This window comes from Trachinotus anak, unplaced genomic scaffold (assembly GCF_046630095.1).
Source record: "Trachinotus anak isolate AG129_WGS33_773 ecotype Australia unplaced genomic scaffold, CSIRO_AGI_Tana_v1 ptg000026l, whole genome shotgun sequence".
Classification (NCBI taxonomy): Eukaryota; Metazoa; Chordata; class Actinopteri; order Carangiformes; family Carangidae; genus Trachinotus; species Trachinotus anak.
The window spans coordinates 12498265-12521141 of NW_027273877.1; the positions used below are offsets into that span (position 1 = coordinate 12498265).

The 22877-nt window shown below is 43.4% G+C and overlaps 2 protein-coding genes across 3 annotated transcripts in view; both read left to right on the forward strand.

The window, feature by feature from the left end:
- Positions 1–22877, forward strand: part of LOC139609622 (protein NLRC3-like) — a 248792-nt gene that overhangs the window by 71478 nt on the left and 154437 nt on the right. The window lies entirely within an intron of this gene.
- Positions 41–16785, forward strand: LOC139609947 (ribonuclease inhibitor-like). Its single transcript, XM_071465018.1, has 6 exons — positions 41–102; positions 1644–1820; positions 2542–2715; positions 3569–4251; positions 4282–7690; positions 16339–16785. The coding sequence occupies exons 1-4, from the start codon at positions 41–43 to the stop codon at positions 3579–3581; spliced, it is 426 nt and encodes a 141-aa protein (XP_071321119.1). The 3' UTR covers positions 3582–4251; positions 4282–7690; positions 16339–16785.

Below are 22877 nucleotides of genomic sequence, written 5' to 3' on the forward strand. Positions count from 1 at the left end.
GAAGAGAAAGAAGGAAGATGAGACCAGGAGCAGAGTGGTGATGGGGAGGGTCAGGAGAATCCCCAGGGGCCGTTTGGGGACCGGGGCCGGACTGATTACTGTGTAGACTAATAATATTGTGTTATATAAAAGTGGTCTACCTCGCTGCACCATCCTGCAGCCTGAACTGAGCCTCGCAGCCTCTTGTCTCTCCCAGCACGTCAGACTCTACCAAGTCTATATTTGCAGTAGGGGGGTAAATGAGCGGCCCCTCCTCAGGTGGTCCAACCCCGGTGTGCCTTGAACTGTGATTGGTCAGCTGCTGACCAATAAGAGCTGTGAAGTGGGGCTGGTACAGAGTCATCAGAGACGTGTTGGTGTTATCAGGGAACGTGTGTGTTCACTGTTCACATTGGTTTGAAGCAGCAGCAGAAAGAGAAGGAGAAAGGTGGAGCAGAGAAGAATGAAGAAGAACAAATACTGGAGGAGGAAGCAGAGAAATGTTCCACAATCACAGAGAGATTCAACATCCAGTAAAGAGCCGGCAGCTGAAATGCTAAGCAGGGGCGTTGTAGCTAGCTGCTAGCTCAGCTCATATTAAATGTGGCTAGTATAGCTAGCTGCTAGTTGTTGGGCAGCAGCCCTGTGCTTGTGTTAGCTGCTGTTTGTCTTTGTGTGTTATTAACAGCTGGGACTGGTGATCTCCAGGTAAAATCAAGGGTCCCACTCGGCCCCTGGATGAGAGCAGTCACAGTGTTTGTGATTCAGAGTAGCAGAGAATTGACAGAGTTTGATCTTAAAATCAGAAAGTTGATGAGAATCAAACTGCAAAAGTCTCACATATCTTCTGCAGCTGCTGCTGATCTGAACACCAGCAAAGCTGCAGCTCTCTGCAACCAACACATATTGCAGCTGTTGTTGTGTGTTGATGTCAGCACTGCAGCATCATGGGAAGCCACAGACCTTCAGACTGCAACACAAACCAGATCAAAGCAGGGCCAGTGGCTGAGGCGGGAAAGTGGAGACAAGAGGAAACTCAGCTGGGACATGGAGGCAGGAAGGATTAGATTGATGCTGGGAGCAATTTATGAGCAGCTCCCACCTCCCCAACATCATAGTGAATAAACAGGTGAGGAGCCAACATGTCCTCTATGTTCAGGTGGAGCTTCATGTGGCTCCTTCTATCAGGGGCTAAAACAAGCCTGTCTCCAGACCCACACACCTGGAGAAATCTTTTCCCTCCTCCTGTAAATGTGACATTGTGCAGTTGTTTGGTGACTTTGGAACATTGAAGCTGCTCCACCATGTTTGTTCTGAACAGTGTGACTGAGTTCTCACTGTTTGTTCACGTCCTCAGTGTTTTGTTTCTGTGCTGATGTCTGTAGTGTCAGAGAGGGAACAGACTAAACAGACGTGAATCCTCTGATTCTCCTCTGATTACAGACTGAACTGAGGTCAGCAGCAGCTGATCAACCTGTGTTCACATCAACAGCTGTATGAATGTTGTGCTGACATTTGGATGATGTGTGTAGAAGGCTGACATGATGAAGATCCACAATAACAGAAGGACAAAGTCACTCTACTCATTTTAGACAAAGATCATTGATCAGGACAAACCTGATTGATTATCAATCATTGATCTACATCTTTGATTCTTTCTTCAGATTAATCAGCTGCAGGTTGTCAGAGATCAGCTGTTCTTCTCTGGTCTCAGCTCTGAAGTCCAACCCCTCCCATCTGAGAGAACTGGACCTAAGCTGGAACCATAACCTGCAGGATCCAGGAGTGAAGGGTCTGTGTGGTTTTCTGCAGAGTCCAGACTGTAGACTGGAGACTCTGAGGTCAGACTCCATGTTTTCTTTCTGTGCTGAGATGAATGTGATGTGAAAGTTGTGTTGACACTGAGCTGCAGACATGAGGCTGATATTATACTGATCCACACTGAGGATCTTCATGGTAAAGTCTGTTTTCTTCTTCTCTGCTTTTAGTCCAGTGACTGTTTCTCTTCAACTTTCACCTCATGACTTTTTAAAACACCAACAGAAACACATTGAATCTGTCAGACAATAACTGATCTATAATCAATAGCTGATGGTCCCGACACTTTTATAAGGCTCTGTGATGTTTGTACTGACTCCAATATTCAAAGCCAAGTTGCCATAGCAACAGGTTGTTTAATCACTTTAAACCCTGTAGGTTTGACTGTGTTAAATATTTGAGCTCAGTCACCAGGTGTCTGTGTCTCTGCCGTTCCATCAACTAGTGAATTTAATATATATTTCTATACATTTGTTCTCATGTCTCCAAACTTCAGCCTGACATGTTTGTTGTCTTTGAAAACTTGAGGATCTTTAGTAGAATCTGCACAACATGAGTTTGTATAGATGGAGCCACAGGTGGAGCTGGCAGAGTTGAAGAGGTGGAGTCACTACGTCTTTATTGAAGCAGCAGCATGTTGTCATGAATATTAATGAGAGCTGTTTTTACTTTGTCTGTTTGACTCTTTGTGGTTTCAAGCAGGAACTTTGTCTCCTAAACTCACATCTTTGATTCTTTATTCAGATTGAGGGGCTGCAGGTTGTCAGAGATCAGCTGTTCTTCTCTGGGCTCAGCTCTGAAGTCCAACCCCTCCCATCTGAGAGAACTGGACCTGAGCTTCAACAATCTGCAGGATTCAGCCCTGAAGGATCTCCGTGGTCTCGTGGAGAGTCCAGACTGTAGACTGGAGACTCTGAGGTCAGTAGAGGGGCGGAGTCAGTCCATGCTGCTCTCAGCAGTATTGTACTAAACACAGTTAGTATCAGAGCAAAGATCCAGTGTTTCCTGTGAACCTCCAACCTCCTCAGTGGCTGCTTTCCTCAGTGAAGCTGTGAGAGGAGAACGGGGACAGGCTTCAGGATTGGACAGAAAGACAGAGAGAGAGACAACAGTCAGCCAATCAGAGCAGCCAGAAGCTTGTTGTGATCATGTGTGTGAGTTGATGTGAAGACGACTGTTGTTGTTGTGTTGATGTGTACAGGAAATAAAGCTGATTCCAGCTGACAGCCTCACAGATGGACAGAGACAGTGTCCTCATTCATCAAACTGTCCAATCTGCTCTGAGACTGTTTGTTCTCTGGTTTCAACACTAAACAGCTGATCAGTTTCATCTGTGTCACAGCTCTGAGATCAGTGTGATGGAGCCTGACAGTCCCTGGCTCTTAGTGACAGCCTCCATGTTCAGTCAGGTGATGTTTCAGAAGCAGCTCACATGTTGATCAACACACAGAGACTCTGTGTTTAAAGTGACATCAGCTGACAGGTAACAGGAGTGAATCCATCACTGACCTGTTGCTGACTCAGCACTTTGTTTCCACTGTGGACTGAGTGAAATGTGCAGAGTGAACAGACTTGATGCTGAACGTCTCTGCAGGTCTGTGAGCTTCCAGCTCAGTGTGTTCACTCCAACACGTTAACATGAGAGCTGAGAGGAAGCAGCTGCTGCACATCTGGTCTGAACAGGACTGAAGTCCCTGCTGCATCACTGACTGATGAAGTGAGTCTCTGTAAACACTGATTCATCTCCTCTGCTTTCTTCTTCTCTACACAGATGGAGGTGGTGAGAGTGGAGAGGAGAGCTTGATCCAGCAGTGACTGACAGAGGAACCAGAAGAAGTGGAGATGACTCTCAGTGCTGCAGTCTGAACTGATCTGAGAACAGCTCCACTGTCACACACAGAGTCCAGTCCACCATCATCCCTGTGTGTTCCTCTGGATCTGACGGAGCATCATCAGTGTCTCTGGACTTAAAGCTCATCAAGTTCAGCTCTGAACAGTTTCCTTGTTGAGCTTCACAAAGAGGGAATTTCACAGTAAAATGACTTGAACTCTGAAGATGAGTTTGACTCAGACGTTGAAGCCTCATGTTCTTCAGCTGAACTTTACCAGATATTATTGTACAGGAGGAACATGTTGTTTTTATCCTCCATCTTATTGATATATTCAGTAATACTTTATAGAAGATATATTAAATGATCATATTCATAATGTTGAATATGCTCAATATTTGTAACCAGCCCCTGCAGTGAATAGTAACCAAAAAGTTTTTTACTCCAGTAGAAGTTAAAATCTTTTAAGATACAAGTAAAAAGTAAGTTAAAGTTAAAATCTACTCATTATGTTACTGTTACATTTTCATAGTATTGTATTGTTATTGCACATTTACTGCTTCTCTTAAGCCTGTTGAGATATGAGGTTTTCAGCCATATCTCAACAGCCTTTTTATATGAGCATGTCTATATATCTTAATGATAAGTCAACAAGTATCAATGGTTTAATTAATCATTAATTAACAGCACTTTAAATCCTTCTGTGTGGTAAATAATGTTTTTATATTTACTTCCTGTTCTTTATAGCCTTATATTTGACTGGTGTTTCGTTCTGCTGTTTGTAGCAGAATAATAATTCAGTGTAAATTCAAATGTAGTTTAAATTTTCACCCACACAGTGAGGGGGGCAGTAGAGTTTCAGGAGCCAGAACAACCTCCACCAATCAGAGGTTTAGTTCAGCCTGAGAGGTAAAACCCAGGGCTGGTGAGAGCGACATCATCTTCGTCAGCTCCTCTCTTCTCTCATTGGCTGTCATTCACAGCTGATCCACAGAAATACTCTGGGCTTTGTTTACTAGAGGTTTTAATGTTGGCATTTCACTTGTTTCTTGTCTTTGTTTAACACGACTGTTTTTACATCCAGAGACTGTTGATGTGAAGTGCAGCATTATCAATGACCATAATTAGCAAATCATTTGAACACATTTCCTCCATCCACTACTGACTTATTCAATGACCTTGTTGCTTCCAATGATAATTTAAGATTCTCTTTAGATTCAGTTTCTCCTGATCAAAAACACCACAAATCAAATCACCATGGAAAAAGAAGCTGTTGAAAAGCTGAGAGAGGAGAGAGGAAAAGCAAATCACATGTTCACTTGTATATTTTTAAACATAGGGTTTTTATTAACAGTTACGTCGTCAGAAAAGAGAGACGATTAATTCAGAAAACCAAAATAACCACAGTTTTCTTTTCTACAGTTGATAATCTTTTAAATCCACCACCTGCTCTCAGTCTAACTCAACTTTCAACTCAGAAAATCTCAGCACAGTTTTAAAAGAAAACATTTCTGTTAGAGCCAGCATAGCAAATATTAACACACACACTGTCATGGGCTCCCAGCTATGATGTCAACCAATCTGCTACCTTACTCTCTCCTAAGGAACAACAAGACTAATAAAGTCCTCTGAACTCAGGAAACCTACTGCTTTTAAAATGTCAATGATCAATGACTGCCAGTTAAATAATTCCAGACACATTTCTTTGAGAGAAAATTGTTTTTAATCGACCACTCACATTTAACCAGCAACATTTTAGAAAAGTTCCAATTTGGTTATTCAGCAACCCACAGCACAGAGAGTGCTGTAATCAAAGTGGTAAATGAGAAATGAGCCGGTCTCTGACCGTGTTTTAGTCTGATTTATTCTTATTTAATGAAACAGCCATAGGAATGGTGAATATTCTCAGGGGACCCACAGTACAGAATATGGTGTTCCTCAAGGAACCATTCACAGCCCAATCCTGTTATCACTATATTTGCTCCCATTGGGAAACAGTATCAACCATCACCATGTTGGGTGCCATCTGTACGCTGATGATACACAATTGTACATCTCTGTTTCCCCAAATGACTCCATTGCTCTGCTCTCTCTCATCACCTGTCTCACTAACATTAACACATGGATGTGTAAAAACCTTTTAAAAGCAGCAAGAGAAAATCTACACTTTGTGTTTGGTCTCAGCAAACAAATGAAAACACTAATCACATATTTGGGATCACTTTAGCCTCAGATCTTTAGAGGAAGAAAAAAGAAATGTTTCCAAAGTCACTCAGAATCCTCACTCACACTTTTATCACTCCCTGTTTAGACTGTTGTGATTCTCTGTACCTTTCAGAAACCACTGTAAAGTTGTGACATGAGATTTTCTTTGGTTTTATGTTCCATGCAGATCACTAAGCTCTTCCACTCCCTTTCTTTTAGATGTCTTTTCAGTGTTTTTTGTTGTTGTGTTGTTTTAATCCTGTGTGAATCACTTTGGCCAAAGTGTTTGTAGGACATATTTTATGTATGTTATCTATATGTTATATCAATAAAGTTGAATTGGTCTGAAACTTCATGGTCTGCACCCACACTGACAACTTGTCGCTGATTGGCTGGTGGTGATTCCCTTGAGCCAATCACTTCCTCTCCTGCCTCCTGACCAAACAGAGCTCAGTGACTCTGACTGTTGGTGGGTTGAAGAGCTGAGCAGCTGCTGATCTCCTGCAGGAACAGAAACCATCCAGTGAGCAGCAGCTCTGTGGTGAAGCAGCTCAGTGATGACAGAGGTTCAGACAGCCACTTACAAGAGGAGCATCTCTGAACACAGCTCATGATGAAGCTTGAAGTGGACGGACTCCAGTGGCAGAAGACTCAGCAGGTCACAAAGAGCTCAAAGTTCTTATCAGTGTCATATGAAAGGACTGGAACAGGAAGGTGAGGCACACAGGTGGAGACAGGAAGAAACAGGCTCCAGCAGGACAGTTACTGTGTCTGTTTAACTTCAGAACTGTGAGGCTTCCAGATCAGTCATAGGATCTCTTCCCTGACGGTTTACGTTACCAGATGGATTTCAGAGCTGTTTAATCACAGTCCTGAGGTCAGTCATCGTTTTCAGGTGGTGTCAGCTGAGAGCACAACACACACAAACACACCAGAGTCCATAACCAAACAGGTGGAGTGTGAACGCTGGATGGACCCTGCAGTGGGACGGTTTAGTTGACATGGTTTTTGTCGGGGACTCGGTCCATAGAGATTTAAACAGACAGAGACAGATCAGTGGAACCATAACACCAAGTTCTGTCAGTCAACACAATGTGGATATAATAATAATAATAATAACAGTGCTCTCAATTAATGGATGTTTCTTTGTTTTCTTAATAATGGAGCAAACATTTAATTTAACTTGTGATTGACGCCTGATGGGCGTGGTTAATGAAAGGCCTCCTGCAGGCAGCTGTTGGAGTTGCAGTGAGCGGGTGGACTGAGACACAGCAGAACGTCTTCTGTCTCCTCCTCTCCTGCTGATTCGCTGCTGCCTGGGTTCACGATGAGGAGCCGCTGTGTCGCGGCTCCTGTTGGATGGAGATGAAAAAAAGCTACGAGTTACGGGAGGCGGAATTTTTGGGCCACCTTCGTTCACAAGGGTTAAAGGACACGATGTTAACAGAGCCCACGACGATGACCGGGACGTGTGCGCCTTCAGAGTGAGCGAGAGGGCAGCAGGAGGCACCGGGAGGGGCCCGGTGGGCGACTGCGGGGCCACCTCGCACATCGTCACGGGCCTTGCCGAGTTGAAGAGGTTTGACGAGCGGTTCCAGGCCAAGACACGCTGCGTGGAGCTGTGCGTGGGCGTGGCAGAGCGCAGAGGCGATGCTGGAGCCTGTCTGATCGACAGCAGAGGAAGACACCTGAACGTAACGCGGAGGCAGGCGTTGTATATCCCATCCTTCTCACAAGACATTTTCTCTGTGACAGCAGCCACTGCCAGCGGAGCGGCCGCCATCTTCAAGGAAGGGAAGAACAGAGACGGGACCAGATTCCACGTTCACCTACAAGACAGACTGTTTTATTTGCACACAGTAAGTAATGGTGAATGTGATGATCAGTGCAAGGGTTGTCATGACATACAGACTTGGCATGAGATACTGGGACACTGCGACTACAGTGACATCCAGAGGTTACAAGATGTTGTGGACGGTATGAAAATGAAAGGTTCAACAAACAAACCTCCACATTGTGAAGTGTGCACCCAGGGGAAGTTTTACCAGACCTGAAATAGACCCTGATGTGAGGGCTAAAACCCCTCTAGAGCTGGTACACACAGACTTGGCAGGACCAATCCACCCAGAGTCTAGAGATGGGTACAGATATGCACTTTCATTTACTGATGATTTTTCCAGTACAGTGTTTGTATATTTCTTAAAGAACAAAAGTGACACAGTCCTAGCTACAGAGAAGTTTCTAGCTGATACAGCCCCATATGACAAGGTGAAATGCTTCAGATCTGATAATGGTACAGAATTCACAGGGAAAGAGTACCAGACTTTGCTCATTAAAAATGCGGTAAGACATCAGACATCAGCACCTTACTCTCCTCACCAAAATGGTTCTGCTGAGCGCAGTTGGCGCACACTTTCTGACATGGCAAGGTGTATGCTAATTGAGAGTGGTTTGAAAACAACTGTGGACTTATGCGGTCCAGACTGCTGCTGTGATTAATTCAATTCAATTCAATTCAATTTTATTTGTATAGCGCCAAATCATAATATACATTATCTCAAGGCACTTTACAGGGTAAGGTCAAGACCTTACTTTGTTACAGAGAAAAACCCAACAGTTCCCACAACGAGCAAGCGCTTGGCGACAGGGGGGAGGAAAAACTCCCTTTTAACAGGAAGAAACCTCCAACAGAACCAGGCTCAGGGTGGGCGGCCGTCTGCCTCGACCGGTTGGGTTTAGGGGAAGATAGAAAGAGGGGGAGGGGGAGGAGAGGGGAGAGAAGAGAGAGAGACCAGGAACAGCTGTGTCGGTAATGGCGTTATTAATAATAAAGACAGGTAATAGTAATAGTAAAGATGAGTAGTGGTGGATCTGGATCCCGCTGCTCCCGGGGCAGAGATACCTGCAGAATGAGGACAGAGAGAGGGAGAGAGAGGAGAAGCACAAAACTACAGGAGAGAAAAAATACAAAGTTAATGGCATGAAGTCATTGAGAGAGAGAGAGAGACAGAAATAGGGAGAGAGCGCCCAGTGAATCATGGGAATCCCCCAGCAGTTTAGCTCTATAGCAGCATAGCTAAGGGATGGTTCAGGACATACCCGAGCCAGCCCTAACTATAAGCTTTACTAAACAGAACAGTTTTAAGCCTGATCTTAAAGGTAGAGAGGGTGTCTGCCTCCCGAACCCACACTGGGAGCTGGTTCCACAGGAGAGGAGCCTGATAGCTGAAGATTAGAAATAGGTGTTTTAATAAAGGCACAGGGCAGACACCGTTCCAAATGTTGACAGGAAGACGGCCCAACTTGTCTAGAATGCAAAGGTTCGGCTCAGAGTGTTTTGCTTATAAACAAGACAAGCGAAAACTTGATCCAAGGTGTGAAAAGTGTGTTTTTGTCGGGTACGACAAAAACACACTGCATACATTGTCTACTTTCCTGACAGAAAGTGCAGAGGCACAGACTGGTAAAGTTTGTAGCTAAGTCAGGTATAGAACAACAGACACAGACCGGTTTTACACCTGATTATGAAGACTTCACACAGCACAGGTCCAGAAGTCCAGATCATCATGTTGCAGCAGAGCATAAACCTGAAGTGAGTCACCACCAACCACAGACGGTTGAGGTCAAGTGTGAGCCTGAGTCTGGCCGATACCCCACTAGAGAGAGGAGAATGCCAGACAGATACACAGATAGCCATGTATCTAAATGTATGTCTGATGAGGAGACTGATCAAGTTCAGAGTAACATAGATTACTGTTATCGAGTGATGTGTGACATACCTGTTTCATTTACAGAAGCTGTAACATCAGATAAATCAAGAGAGTGGGTAAAAGCAATGGATGAGGAAATGCATTCACTTATAGAGAACAACACATTTACCCTGACCAACTTGCCTGAGGGTAAGAAAGCAGTGGGGGGTAGATGGGTGTATGCTATTAAAACCAATGCTGATGGATCTGAGAAGTACAAAGCCCGATATGTTGCTAAAGGGTACAGTCAAAAGATTATGAGGAGACATTTTCTCCTACCGCTAACATGACTAGTGTCAGAGTTTTGATCCAGAAAGCAGCACAGGAAAATTTGATTTTACACCAGATGGATGTGAAGACTGCCTATTTAAATGCACCCATTGACTGTGAGATTTACATGCAACAGCCGGAGGGGTACGAGTTAAAATCCCACACAGACAAAGAGTTGGTTTGCAAACTGGAGAGGTCATTATATGGGCTAAAATAATCAGGCAGAAACTGGAACAAGTTGTTACTTGAGTATCTGACACAAAACGAGTTTATACAAAACCAGGCTGACCACTGTGTTTACACAAGGCAAAGAGGCCATGAGAAGGTGATCATAGTAATTTGGGTTGATGACTTAATAATTGCAGCAAGTGATGAAAATGCTATGAATGTTACGAAGGACATGCTTACAGCAAGATTCAAAATGAAGGATTTGGGCAGATTAAGACATTTTCTTGGTATTGATTTTAACCAGAGTGACGACTGTGTAACAATGTCACAAGAAAAGTATGTTGGGAAGATCCTGGAACGGTTCAACATGCAAGATTGTAAACCTAGGTCAACACCTTGTGAACAAAAACTGAACTACACAGATGATGCTGCATTGATGAGTGATGTTTCCATATACAGAGAGGCAGTGGGTAGTCTGATTTATTTGACTGTCTGTACAAGACCGGATTTGAGTTTTGTTGTAAGCAAACTGTCACAGTATTTTAGTGGACCTACTGAACAGCACTTTGGTACAGTTAAACATGTGTTGAGGTACCTCAAAGGCACAAGGGATAAGAAGTTGTGTTACAGGAAATGTGATGAGAACCTGCGTATACAAGCCTACAGTGATGCAAACTGGGCTGGTGATGTTAATGATAGAAAAAGCACAACTGGATATTGTGTAAGCCTGACGAAGGGCAGACCCAAAAAAGCAAAAAAGCAGCCCACTGTAGCACTGTCTACTTGTGAGGCAGAGTATATTGCTCTGGCTGCAACCATTCAAGAGTGTCTGTACCTCACACAACTTTTAGATGGCATAGATAAACATCTGTATGCACTACCTAAGCTGTATGAGGACAACCAAGGCACAATTGCTTTAGCTAAGAATCCTGTCCGTAGACAGAGGTGTAAACATGTAACAAAATTTAAGTTAGTCAAATTTGCTAAGTTTATGTTTGGCGTTAACTAAAAGAAAAACCCTGGAAAGGTGATGATATTTTTCCCCCCTTTTGATTGAATGTAAATGTAATGTTTTTTTGTTGTTTGTAATAATGTGAGAGCAAGTGGGGGTGTTGAATAGTGCTCTCAATTAATGGATGTTTATTTGTTTTCTTAATAAAACAAACCCTGGTTCACAGCTAAGCTCAGTCAGCTCAGGAGGCAAAAGGAGGAAGCTTTCAGGAGTGGGGACAGGGACAGGTTTAAAGAGTCCAAGTACAGGTTTAGCAAGGCGGTGAGAGAAGCTAAACGACTGTACTCTGAGAAACTTCAGCTCCAGTTCTCAGCCAACGACTCTGCTTCTGTCTGGAAAGGGCTCAGAAAGATCACAAACTACAAACCTAAACCCCCCCACTCCATAAATGACTTCCGTCTGGCCAACGATCTGAATGAGTTCTACTGCTGCTTTGAAAGACAGTGGGACAAGCCTGACACTAACCTCCACATCAGAGCCACATCAGAACCCCCCTCCACCTCCCCTACCAAAGGAACGTCTCTCTCTATCCTGGAGAGAGATGTCAACAGGCTTTTTAAGAAGCAGAACCCCCGCAAAGCAGCCGGTCCTGACTCTGTCTCTCCATCATCCCTGAAGCACTGTGCTGATCAGCTGTCTCCGGTGTTCACGGACATCTTCAACACCTCACTGGAGACCTGCCACGTGCCAGCCTGCTTCAAATCCTCCACCATCATCCCTGTCCCCAAAAAACCAAGGCCCACAGGACTAAATGACTATAGACCCATTGCCCTGACCTCTGTGGTCATGAAATCATTTGAGCGTCTTGTCCTGTCCCATCTCAAATCCATCACTGACCCACTCCTGGACCCCCTGCAGTTCGCCTACAGAGCCAACAGGTCTGTAGACGACGCCGTCAACATGGCTCTCCACTTCATCCTCCAGCACCTGGACTCCTCAGGGACCTATGCCAGGATCCTGTTTGTGGACTTCAGCTCTGCCTTCAACACCATCATCCCGGCTCTGCTGCAGGACAAGCTCTCCCAGCTGAGCGTGCCTGACTCCACCTGCAGGTGGATCACCGACTTCCTGTCTGACAGGAGGCAGCACGTGAAGCTAGGAAAGCACGTGTCTGACTCCCAGACCATCAGCACTGGATCCCCACAAGGCTGCGTTCTTTCTCCTCTGCTCTTCTCCCTGTACACCAACACCTGCACCTCCAGCCATCAGTCTGTCAAGCTCCTGAAGTTTGCAGACGACACCACTCTCATTGGACTCATCTCTGATGGCGATGAGTCTGCCTACAGGTGGGAGACTGAGCGTCTGGTGACCTGGTGCAGGCAGAACAACCTAGAGCTAAACGCTCTGAAGACAGTGGAAATGATAGTGGACTTCAGGAAGAGCCCAGCCCCACCCACCCCCATCACCCTGTGTGACTCCCCCGTGGCTACCGTGGAGCATTTTCGCTTCTTGGGAACCACCATCACACAGGATCTCAAATGGGAGCTGAACATCAGCTCCCTCATCAAAAAAGCTCAGCAGAGGATGTATTTCCTGAGGCAATTGAAGAAGTTCAACCTGCCAAGGACTATGATGGTGAACTTCTACACCTCCATCATTGAGTCCATCCTCACCTCCTCCATCACCATCTGGTACGCTGCTGCCACGGAGAGGGACAATAACAGACTGCAGCGTATCATCCACTCTGCTGAGAAGGTGATTGGCTGCAATCTTCCGTCCCTCCAGGACCTGTACGCCTCAAGGACTCTGAGGCGTGCAGGGAAGATTGTAGCTGACTCCTCCCACCCTGGACACAAACTCTTTGAGACACTCCCCTCTGGCAGGAGGCTGCGGTCCTTCAGGACCAAAACCTCTCGCCACAAAAATAGCTTCTTCCCATCTGCTATTAGCCTCATCAACAAGGCTAGAGAGCCCCACTGTTGCTGATCAATTGCACCATCACCAGAAAAAATTCCTTGTATGTGAAAACATACTTGGCAATAAAACTGATTCTGATTCTGATTCTGATTCTGATTCTGATAATGGGGCAAACATTTAATTTAATTTGTGATTGACGAGCCACCTGATGGGCGTGGTTAATAAAAGGCCTCCTGCACGCATCTGTTTGGAGTTGCAGTGTGCGGGTGAACTGAGACACAGCAGAACGTCTTCTTTGTCCTCCTTTCCTGCAAATTCGCTGCTACCTGGGTTCACAATGAGGAGCCGCTGTGTCGTGCTGCTCTGCCAACAGTTTCACCTGTGTCTCATTGCCCCCCCTCCCCCAGAGTATTTAGGCCTTGTTCAGAGTGCCAGCCTAAATCCGATTTTTAGCCCATCCAGATTGGAACTGGAGATCTGAACAGTCACAAATCACATGAAATCCGATTTGTGGAAACCAGATCGAAACCACCTTTGGGAGTTAGTTTCAGATCGCATTTGGACAGATGCGATACAGGGCAACTGCGACACGTTTCTCCACCGCTTTTGCCGGCCTGAGGTGCGTGTCCAGGCGTGTGAGCCTTGGTCGTAGGTGATCAGTGAGCATATTAAATGTTGCTCGGCACATTCTGAAATTCGCAAGCCATTGGTCATCGTCAAAACTGCCTAGGACTACATTTTCCCACCAGTCATAGCTCTTCGGGTGGCACCACACTCGTCGCTGCACAGAAACTCCGGCAGTGAGTGCAGCACGAAGCATTGTTGTGTATAATCCTACCAGCCTCCTGCGGCGTTGCAAATGTCTAGTGCATCTGAGATGTTCTGCACCTCTACTGGACAGTGATAAGGCCAATATACCGAGGTGACCTGCCTCCATCATGTTTGTTGTTGTTGTTGTCACTGTCGCAATTATATGACGTCAGACGCTTCGTTACTACAGCAACCTGTCAGATCAGTCAATGTGGCACAGTCTGAACAGAGCTATATCCGATTTGGACACTTGCGAAAAACAGTGTGGACAGTCAGCCCTAAAAATCGGATTTGTGAAGGAATCTGATTTGAATCAGATTCGCCTGCAGTCTGAACGCAGCCTTAGTCTCAGTGTTCCCTTCCCTCTGATCCAGTTCCTCTTGTCCCCCTTGTGACAGTGGTCCAGCCTTTTGTTCCTTTGTGTATATTTCTCAGTGAGCCAGTGTGCGACTACTTTCTGTCTTGACCTTTAGCCTGTCGATCATGTGCTGTCGTCCTTTTGGACTGATTTCTGTGAAGTCGACCTTTTGTCTGAGTGAAGACGACAGGGACCAGACGTCCCCGTCACCACCGTTTCTCCTCTTGCTGGTTTATGATGCTGCTGAATCTGAATGAATTACACTTTTGTGTTCATGGTTTTTGTAAAATGACCTTGTGCTCTATCAGACCAAAGGAGGAGACGCCTGAAGCAGACAGAACCCGTTTTACTGGTGCGTCTGCAGTAGAACCAGAACAACGTCTGTAATGTTACAGCTCCTCGTGTTGGCAGCTCCAGTACTACAACACAATACATGACATCTCCCTGTTTTTAGTAACAATAGAAAGTTCACACAACTCAGTTTCTGCTCTACATTATATAAACTTAACCACTCAACAACTTAGTGGCTTCACTTTCTTTAACAGCCTCTGCCCTCAGTCTTGGTGTCTTATGGGAACTCTAACAGGCCTCCCACAGCTTGAAGTGTTTCCACAGTTCTCAGTGCTCAGTCTCATTTCTCACTGAGGACTCAGGTGTGACAGCAGGTAGTGGGGACCCTGCAGGTCAGAGTCTTTCTTGGTGGTCTCTTTGTCCTGGTCCTGTCTCTGCAGGCTGCTGTCCGTTCTCCATCAGCTGTGGTGAGTCAGGCACATTTTCAACAGCCTCAGTTTGTTGTGGGGAAATCAAGGTCTCCTTTGTTTTCAGTGTGTGTCTCCTGGTTCTCCTGTAGACCGGCTCATGTTCAGTCTGTACAGTGTAGGACCTTGGCTGTTCATGTTTCTTCAGAGTGACAGCCGGTTGCCAATGGTTCTGCTGTCTAATTCTTCCTCTTTCACCTTCCCACACCTCAGGTCGTTTCCTTGTCCCACGGTCAAAGTGGTGTTTCTGCTTGTTGTGTCTGAGAAAACAAAAAGTCTGACATCTCTAACTGGTCTCTCTAAAGATGTTGTGCAGCCGCCACGGTCCCCTCACGCATCAGAGTTTGGGGCCACACTGAATATGGAGGACACGGTGTACTATTACACTGAATAATAATCAAAGTGCTGTTGCACTGCACTGCTGCAGATACAAGTCGTCCCCACGTTTTGATCAGTTTATGAGCACGAGATCAGTGTTTATACAGAGAAGCAGCACATCAGAAGGACTTTTCCCCCAGAGGCACCGAGCCCCCAAAGTTAAAGTGCACTTGTTATCAGAGCTTGAGAGTAAATGCACGGAAAGGCCCAGGGTGAGCGGTGAGCCGTTGTGGTGACTTTATGACATCATTTGTCTCACTTTCCAAAGACAAGTGCTTCAGTGTGAGCGGCTGTCAGATGTTACATGAGCACACCGACACACGGTGTCAACACAAAGTCTGCATATGGAGATAAAATGAAATACACTGTATTAATAAGAAAGACACATAGAAATCATTTTACACATTTTCCCCTTGCAAATAAACTCTTTGATTTGAAGTTGCTGGAATAACAAAATAAATGATCTCTCACAACGACTGATACATTTGAGTTCAGGATAACTCTGACATAATAAAAACTGAAGGTGAAGCATTTGTAGTAAGTGAAAATGTGGGACAAACTACACTACATTCAGTCATTATCAGGAATTATTTATTTTATTTATGATTTTTCCAGCAACACAAACAATGAAGTCATTTCCCTCACATTTTTCATTTGCAAGAGCCACAGGTAATCTTTTATACTTCCTGTATTACAGTTCAGTTCAACTTTGTATATATTTCTCTGATACCAGAGTCACATGTGAATGGTCGTCCTAACTCACCATGTCCAACACAACCTCATAAACTGAATTGTTTGTGGTGTGATGGAAAACAATTAGGATCATAGGCTCTCTTCAAGTAAGACTTGAATACTGCAACGCTTGTCTTTGGACAGTGAGAAAAACAACAGAATGAAATAGTTAATGCTGCATGTGTTTTTAATGCAGTCACCATCAAGGTCAGAATACAAGTCCCCTCCAGATTTCATAGAGTTTAATAGCATTTTGAGCGCTCAGTGTGAGAAAACGTGGCCTGGATGCCATGTGATGACAGATTTCATCAAGTTGTAGTTTCTACAAATCACTGTTGTGCAGTGATGCTCTTGCTCACACACAGCTGGAAGCTCAGATCTTAAACTGAACTGTATTTTCACTCCCTCCATGCAGGTCCAACAGCTGTGATACAAACACAGCAGACTGTGGAGGCAGCAGCGGGAGAAAAGGCTCGTTCCAACTGCCCACTCATGAAATCTGGAGATGTTAGTCAAGTCACGTTGGAGAAAGTTTTATCCAGCGGGCAGAAGAATATTGCCACCAACAACAAAAAGCTTGGTCTCAGTGTCAGTCCTGATTTTAGAGATAAAGTGGAGTTTAAAGATGATGGAGTGCAGAGCTGCTCCATAGTTATCAGGAATGTGACGGAGCAGGATGAAGGCTGCTGTCGCTGTTTGTTTCAAACCAGCCCTGACAGTGATCTCAGTGTTACAACCTGCCTCCAGATCTATGGTGAGATCTGACTGCATTACAAGTGGAACCTGTTTCAATGAGCAGTTTGTGCAGACTTTTGTACAAACTAACAACTTCATCCATTTGATATTTGTTCAATATCTGTTTCTCTGCAGAGCTGCATGAAGCCACTCAACATGTTACAGAGTCAGACTCTACTGTGGTGTCCTGCTCAGCCACAGCTCCACCTGCTTCAACAGGAACACTGCATGTCCCACCACCACACGTCTGCTTCTCACAATACAACACTGTCAGTGTCACCAACACCAAGCGTACAGTCGCTGTCACCACTACAGCCGTGCTGTCAGGTTTCTGTGGCAACAGCACACAGGTTAGATGTGCAGTGCGAGTGCTCTCTGTTCAGAAAGAGGTGTTTCCCATGATTCCTGGGCTCAAACACACGTCTGCTGATGCTGAGTGACTCTTCCAAAGATTCATAGACTGAGAAGGATTTTATGATTCTGATGTGAGTCTCTTTTCTGGGTTTAGATTATTAATAGTTGTAATCTAAAGATAATTCAATTATACTGACTGTAATTACCTATATCATTAGCTATTTTTTTCAAGCAGCCCCTCAATGTGCATCTAAATCTAACACTAATATTAAAAACACTGTTTCATGCAGACTGTTGAACAGACTGTGTAACTGAAGTATTAGTATTATGAACAGAGCACTGGAATTCATTTGCTATTCATTTAAAAGTTGCCAAATCTAGTGAGAAAACTGCTAAATTGCCAACATCACTCAGAAGGAAACCTCCTTAAAGGGGCTTTATGTATTGATTATTGATTATGTATTTATTATGTAATGGTGATAAATGGTGACTGCTGATTGGAGGAGCCACCTGGTATTTTTTTGTGAAGGGCCCCACCACACTGTAGAATCACCACTGGTCATTTACATTCATTTTTTCCCTCATCAATCTAAATTCAATCATGACAAAGTGAAAACAGAATTTCTGAAGATTTTTTTTGGAGATGTGATATTTCAGTTTTTCCTTTTTAATACATTTCCTCAAGTATTCAGACACTTTGCTGTGACAGTTGAACTTTAGCTCAGGTTCCATTTCTCGTCATCATCTCTGAGATGTTTCTCCACCTTGACTGGAGTCAGTCTGTGGTAAATTCAGCTGGTTGGACTTATTGTGGAAAGGAGCACACCTGTAAAATAACACAATATGGAAAAGTGGAAGGGTCTGAATGCACTGTAACTCTGTGACAACAGATCTGTCCTCGTCCACGGATAATGAGTCTGTTGTTTCATGAAGAATAATCTACATAGTAGTTTTGATAGTGATGTTTTGTGTCTCTTTTTATGTGTTTATGTGTTTGTTTGTAATTTAACTGAAGAACATGTGAGGTTTTGTTGACTTATTTAGAGATAATTTTTGTCATCTAGTCAGTAGCATATGTAGCATCAGTTTATTTCTGTGGCATAAGGTTAAAATGTTTGTTCATAAATCTTCAGATACTTGTATGACTGTGTGGCATTAATCATTTCTCCTTCCTGATTGATTTTTTTTGACATTGCTAATTAATCATCAGTATTATTGTTATTGCAGCCACTGTTATTGAGTCTTCTATAGATACTACTAATAATGACCACAACAATAATGGGCCTATCAACCCTTCGTATTGTGAGGATTTAGATGTAATTATCAGTGTTGGGAGGGTTACTTTTGAGGCAATAGGTCATAGTTACAAATGTAATATTTAATATAACTGTTTTAATGACTTCATCAAAATCATTGAACTTATCACATTTGACTATTTTTGATGACTTTTCAGTTTTATTATTTTTGTGTGTTTGTGGCCTATAGAAATGTCACAACCTAATGTCCTCTCCAAGGTCATGTTTAATGAAAACACAAAGCTGAATAAAGTTAGTGAGTGAAGTTTATTTATTCATAGTTTAGTTTGCTCAGTGCTGTTTCATCACTGTGTGGAAGTTTTATTGGGACTGCAGATTAAAATTAGCCTCAGGCTAACTCTGCTACACTGCATCAGATAGCCCCATATTTAATATTGTACATTGTCTCTTATAAATACAGTAAATAAATGTTATAAATTGTGTTATATATTTTATTGAACTTTATTTCACCTGTACTTTTGTTAAGAAATGTGCTCTACATGATTTCACTGTATAATATGATTGGAATTCATTGACAATAGAACTGACAGCTGGAATAGAATGCTCATGTTGTGACGTCCTCTGACATCATAGAGGCTCATTTGCATATCATCTGCAGGACAGTAGAGTTCTACAGTCCTATGTACATTTGGCCTGTGGACAGGTAAGACCTCCTCGCTTCACTCTCTTATTTCTCTTTGGTCAAACTGTTTCATGTTGTGGAAAAGGAGAATTTACTTTTCCTGTGTTTTCCTGTTCAGTGACTCACTTTTTTCATCAGTTACAATCCAACAGACATTATATTAAGATGTGCATCTCTGTTTGTAATCAGGAGATGCCAACGTACTTTTTCCTCTTGTACAACACAGTTTGAAGGAGAAAACTTTGTTTTACTTGTTGTCTAAGTTGCATGTGTGGAAAACTGTGTAGATTTACTTGCTCTGGAAGAAATTTCACATGAAAGGTTTGAAATTGTTGCATTTGTGACTTTCTGCAGTTTCTTTAACCGATAACATGAAAAATAAAGATTATTTAATAAGTATTTTATTACATGTGACTGCATTGTTTTTTAATTCCTGTGTGCAGTTTGTTGATCACAAAAAAGTTTTCATGTGACAGAAAAAGCTTCTTTTGAGCTCCTTGTGATGAATTGTCATGTTGTATTAACTGCACTTGTTGCTACACTGCTGGGTTATGAGTTTAGATATGAAACATGTCAGTTACAGTTACATTTCTGTTTCTGATCCACAGTGTAATGATGAAATGCTGGTAAGAAAGATTTTTGCTCAGTGAAGAAAATAAAGCTGATGAGTGACATTGTTAATTACAGCAGACAGAGATGGAGACAAGGAGGCAGCTGCTGATGTCACAGCAACCAACAGAGCAGCAGAAGGAGCATGAAGAGGAGAGGCAAAGACTTCAGAGACAGAGGAAGGAAAAAGATAAGTCCAGAGCAGACAGAGTCACTGAGGTAGGCCACAACGCAAACCCTCCCACACAGTCACCAGTGTTCACCAGGGGACCAACAATGTAAGAGTCACACAATGAATGAGACAGAAAGCACTTAGAAAACGGGAGCAGAGAACTGAGGGAGATGGTTTCACATTTCAAATCTGACTAAACTAAGTAACATTTTACAAAGACAGTTGCAGCACCTAGAAATAACTGAACAACCACTTGATAGTCAGATAGTGTATATGGTATAGCCCACCCTAACCCCTAAGCAGACATATAGTGACCTTACCCAGCCTCACCTAAGTGGGTGGTGCACAATACAACTGAACTAGTGACTGCCGAACATAACTGGGTCACATGGCAGCAGATCATCATCCAGATCCAGAGATCAAACCATGATCCTGCTGGAGAAGCAGACTGGAGTTACCACAGCTGCCGGCAGGAGACGCCCTCCACTGTTAGTGTGTGAGTGATGTTATAATGCTGAATTCTTTTGAGCGTGTTCAGTTAAAGTGCAAGTGTTTCCAGTGTTTAATGGACACTGAGAAGAATATTTACCTGATGAGGGGAAAAGAAACAAATGTCTCCACACAGGTCAGCAGCATGTACACACACCTCCATACAGTCAGTGTCCAGCAGGAGTTCAACTGAGCGACGAGGGGACAGAGTCATGGAGGGAAAATATTCATTTAAAAGTCACTGTTATATTCTGACAGACTGAACAGTGGAGACTGTAGCTGCTAATGTTATAAGCTCCCAGCTCACATGATGAGCTGTCGCCACGTTAGCCTGAACAAGCTAATGTTAGCCTGAACAAGCTAACGGTAGCCTGAACAAGCTAATGTTAGCCTGAACAAGCTAATGTTAGCCTAAACACGCTAATGTTAGCCTAAACAAGCTAATGTTAGCATAAACAAGCTAACGGTAGCCTAAGCAAGCAAACGGAAACCTAAATTAGCTAATGTTAGCATAAACAAGCTAATGTTAGCCTGAACAAGCTAACGTTAGCCTAAACAAGCTAACAGTAGCCTAAATTAGCTAATGTTAGCCTAAATTAGGTAAGGTTTAATTAATTCCATCAGCAGAAAAACCCTCTACAGGAATTATACAATATTATCTGTAAAAACTAAAGCCATGTGCAAGTACCATGTTACATTCTTGGTTTTGAAATTCAAAAACAAATACATAAAAAATAAGAACCATAAAACTTAAATTGATAGCTCGGGCTTTTATCTGCTTCGGTCACTGAATTCCACTGACCTATATTTGGGACAGGTGTCTACATGGGACAGGCCATTAATTCCATCAGCACAAAACTCATGCACAGGAATTATGGGAAATGCTGTCAAATTGATTAATTAAATCAGTATGAATAATACTCCTGTTAATATTACCAGGCTATCCAAAAACATATTACAACAAATTCATGTGATCTAGCTCTGAGAGACAGCGTATCTAGGACAACCACATGCAGAGAGAGAGAGAGAGAGAGAGAGAGAGAGAGAGAGAGAGGACCATATTAAATACAGGTAGCCTACTTTAGAAAGGACGAAAGCTGAAGATTGCCATAGTTATTTAAACCTTTATTTGCATGAACAAATTAGATAACTGACAGGGACGACACATCCAGAGAACCGGGCGTCTAATTGAGACCTGCGTTTATTTGACAAACTGTGCAGCCACACCAGGACAGTAAAATGGACTCGGCTTCTAATTGAAGTTCTAAGGTAAGTCATTTCAAATTGTCAAATAGTCATTTCCTAAATGCACACAAGGCAAAATAAGGCTAAAATATAAAAATAAATAAAATAATAACATCCTGCCTTTAAGTTGATAGAGCTTAACTTTCAGAACTGTGGGTTTTAACCTAACTACAGTTCCGGTGTAAAGTATTTACTGTCTTCTTGGTTCACTTTGTGGCATGGTGTAAGAGGCCAAACAAGTTCTGGCAGGATCGTTTCTTCTGGATGAGGCTAGTTCTGTTTTAAAATAGAGTTTTTTTTTGATCCCATCTCTGGCCTGTCTCTTCACCTCACGCCTCGTTCTTTTCCTTCTTTTTCTCCATTTTCCAAACTGTTCCATCAAATCACGTCTGCCCTCCCTCATGTATCAACAGTGTAAGCAGAGAACTGAGCCGTCATATGGATTAAATGAAGCTTGGATACAAAGAATTTGCCTCCATGACTTTCATTAATCCAGTTTTGTGAGGAATCGTTTCAGGTGTAATTTGAGATCATGAACATGTTGACGACATGTTGTTAATATAAAGTGAACAACTGAGACTCACTCAGCCTGAACTCTGTACAGATCTGATGTCTGTCTCTGAGCTGTTTCCTCCTGTGGCTCCGTTTACACACTGACTTCTGCTCCTCTACAACTTGTCCTGATGATCGGAGTCAGATCATAAACTGCAGACACCAGGTATGGTTTTTTTTTTTGGACCTGCTGCTGCACCTGAACCTGCTGCTGTCATTCCACATGTTGTTATTGTTACTGTACCTGTCTTCTTCTTCTCTCTGAGTTTAATGTCAGACTAGAACAGTTTGGAACAGTCTCTCGTCAGTCCTGGAAGAATCAGATCTCCAGTACCTACGACATTTACAGTACCGACAACACTGTAGGGGAAAAAAAACGTACCATTTGCTACTGCAGTGGTTGTCATGACATCCCTACTAAATGTAATTTCATGTGTCAGAGACTGGTGTAAACTTGTCTTTGGCCTGAAAATGTTTCAGAACCACGTGTTTGGGTGAGTAAACAGAGTTTATAGGTTTTGCTAAACGGTCTGACATGTTGACATAAATCAGTCTGACATATTGCAGTGGTTTTATACTCCACCCCTGCAGTCACTGGTAGATCACGTTGACTATCAAGTCAGGTGAAGTCAGCTTAAGTCCATCTCCAACGCACCCAATGCTTCCTTCCATTACAAGGTTCTTTGGTTCATTTGGCCAGAACAGTCTTTGTGCAGCTGGATGCACCAACAGACGAGGAGACAAGTCTGACTTGTGCTTCTACAGAATCCTGTCAGAGAAAGAAAACTCAGAGAGGAGGAGATTGTGGATCTGTACAATCAAATGTGCCTCCGTCCCTGGGGAGGGCAAACACTGGCAAC

Coding starts and splice junctions, on each gene's coding strand:
- LOC139609947 (XM_071465018.1), top strand. CDS start 41: ATGGGGAGGGTCAGGAGAATCCCCAGGGGCCGTTTGGGGACCGGGGCC. Junction 103..1,643: donor GGGGCCGGACTGATTACTGT/GTAGACTAATAA, acceptor TTCTTTCTTCAG/ATTAATCAGCTGCAGGTTGT. Junction 1,821..2,541: donor TGTAGACTGGAGACTCTGAG/GTCAGACTCCAT, acceptor TTCTTTATTCAG/ATTGAGGGGCTGCAGGTTGT.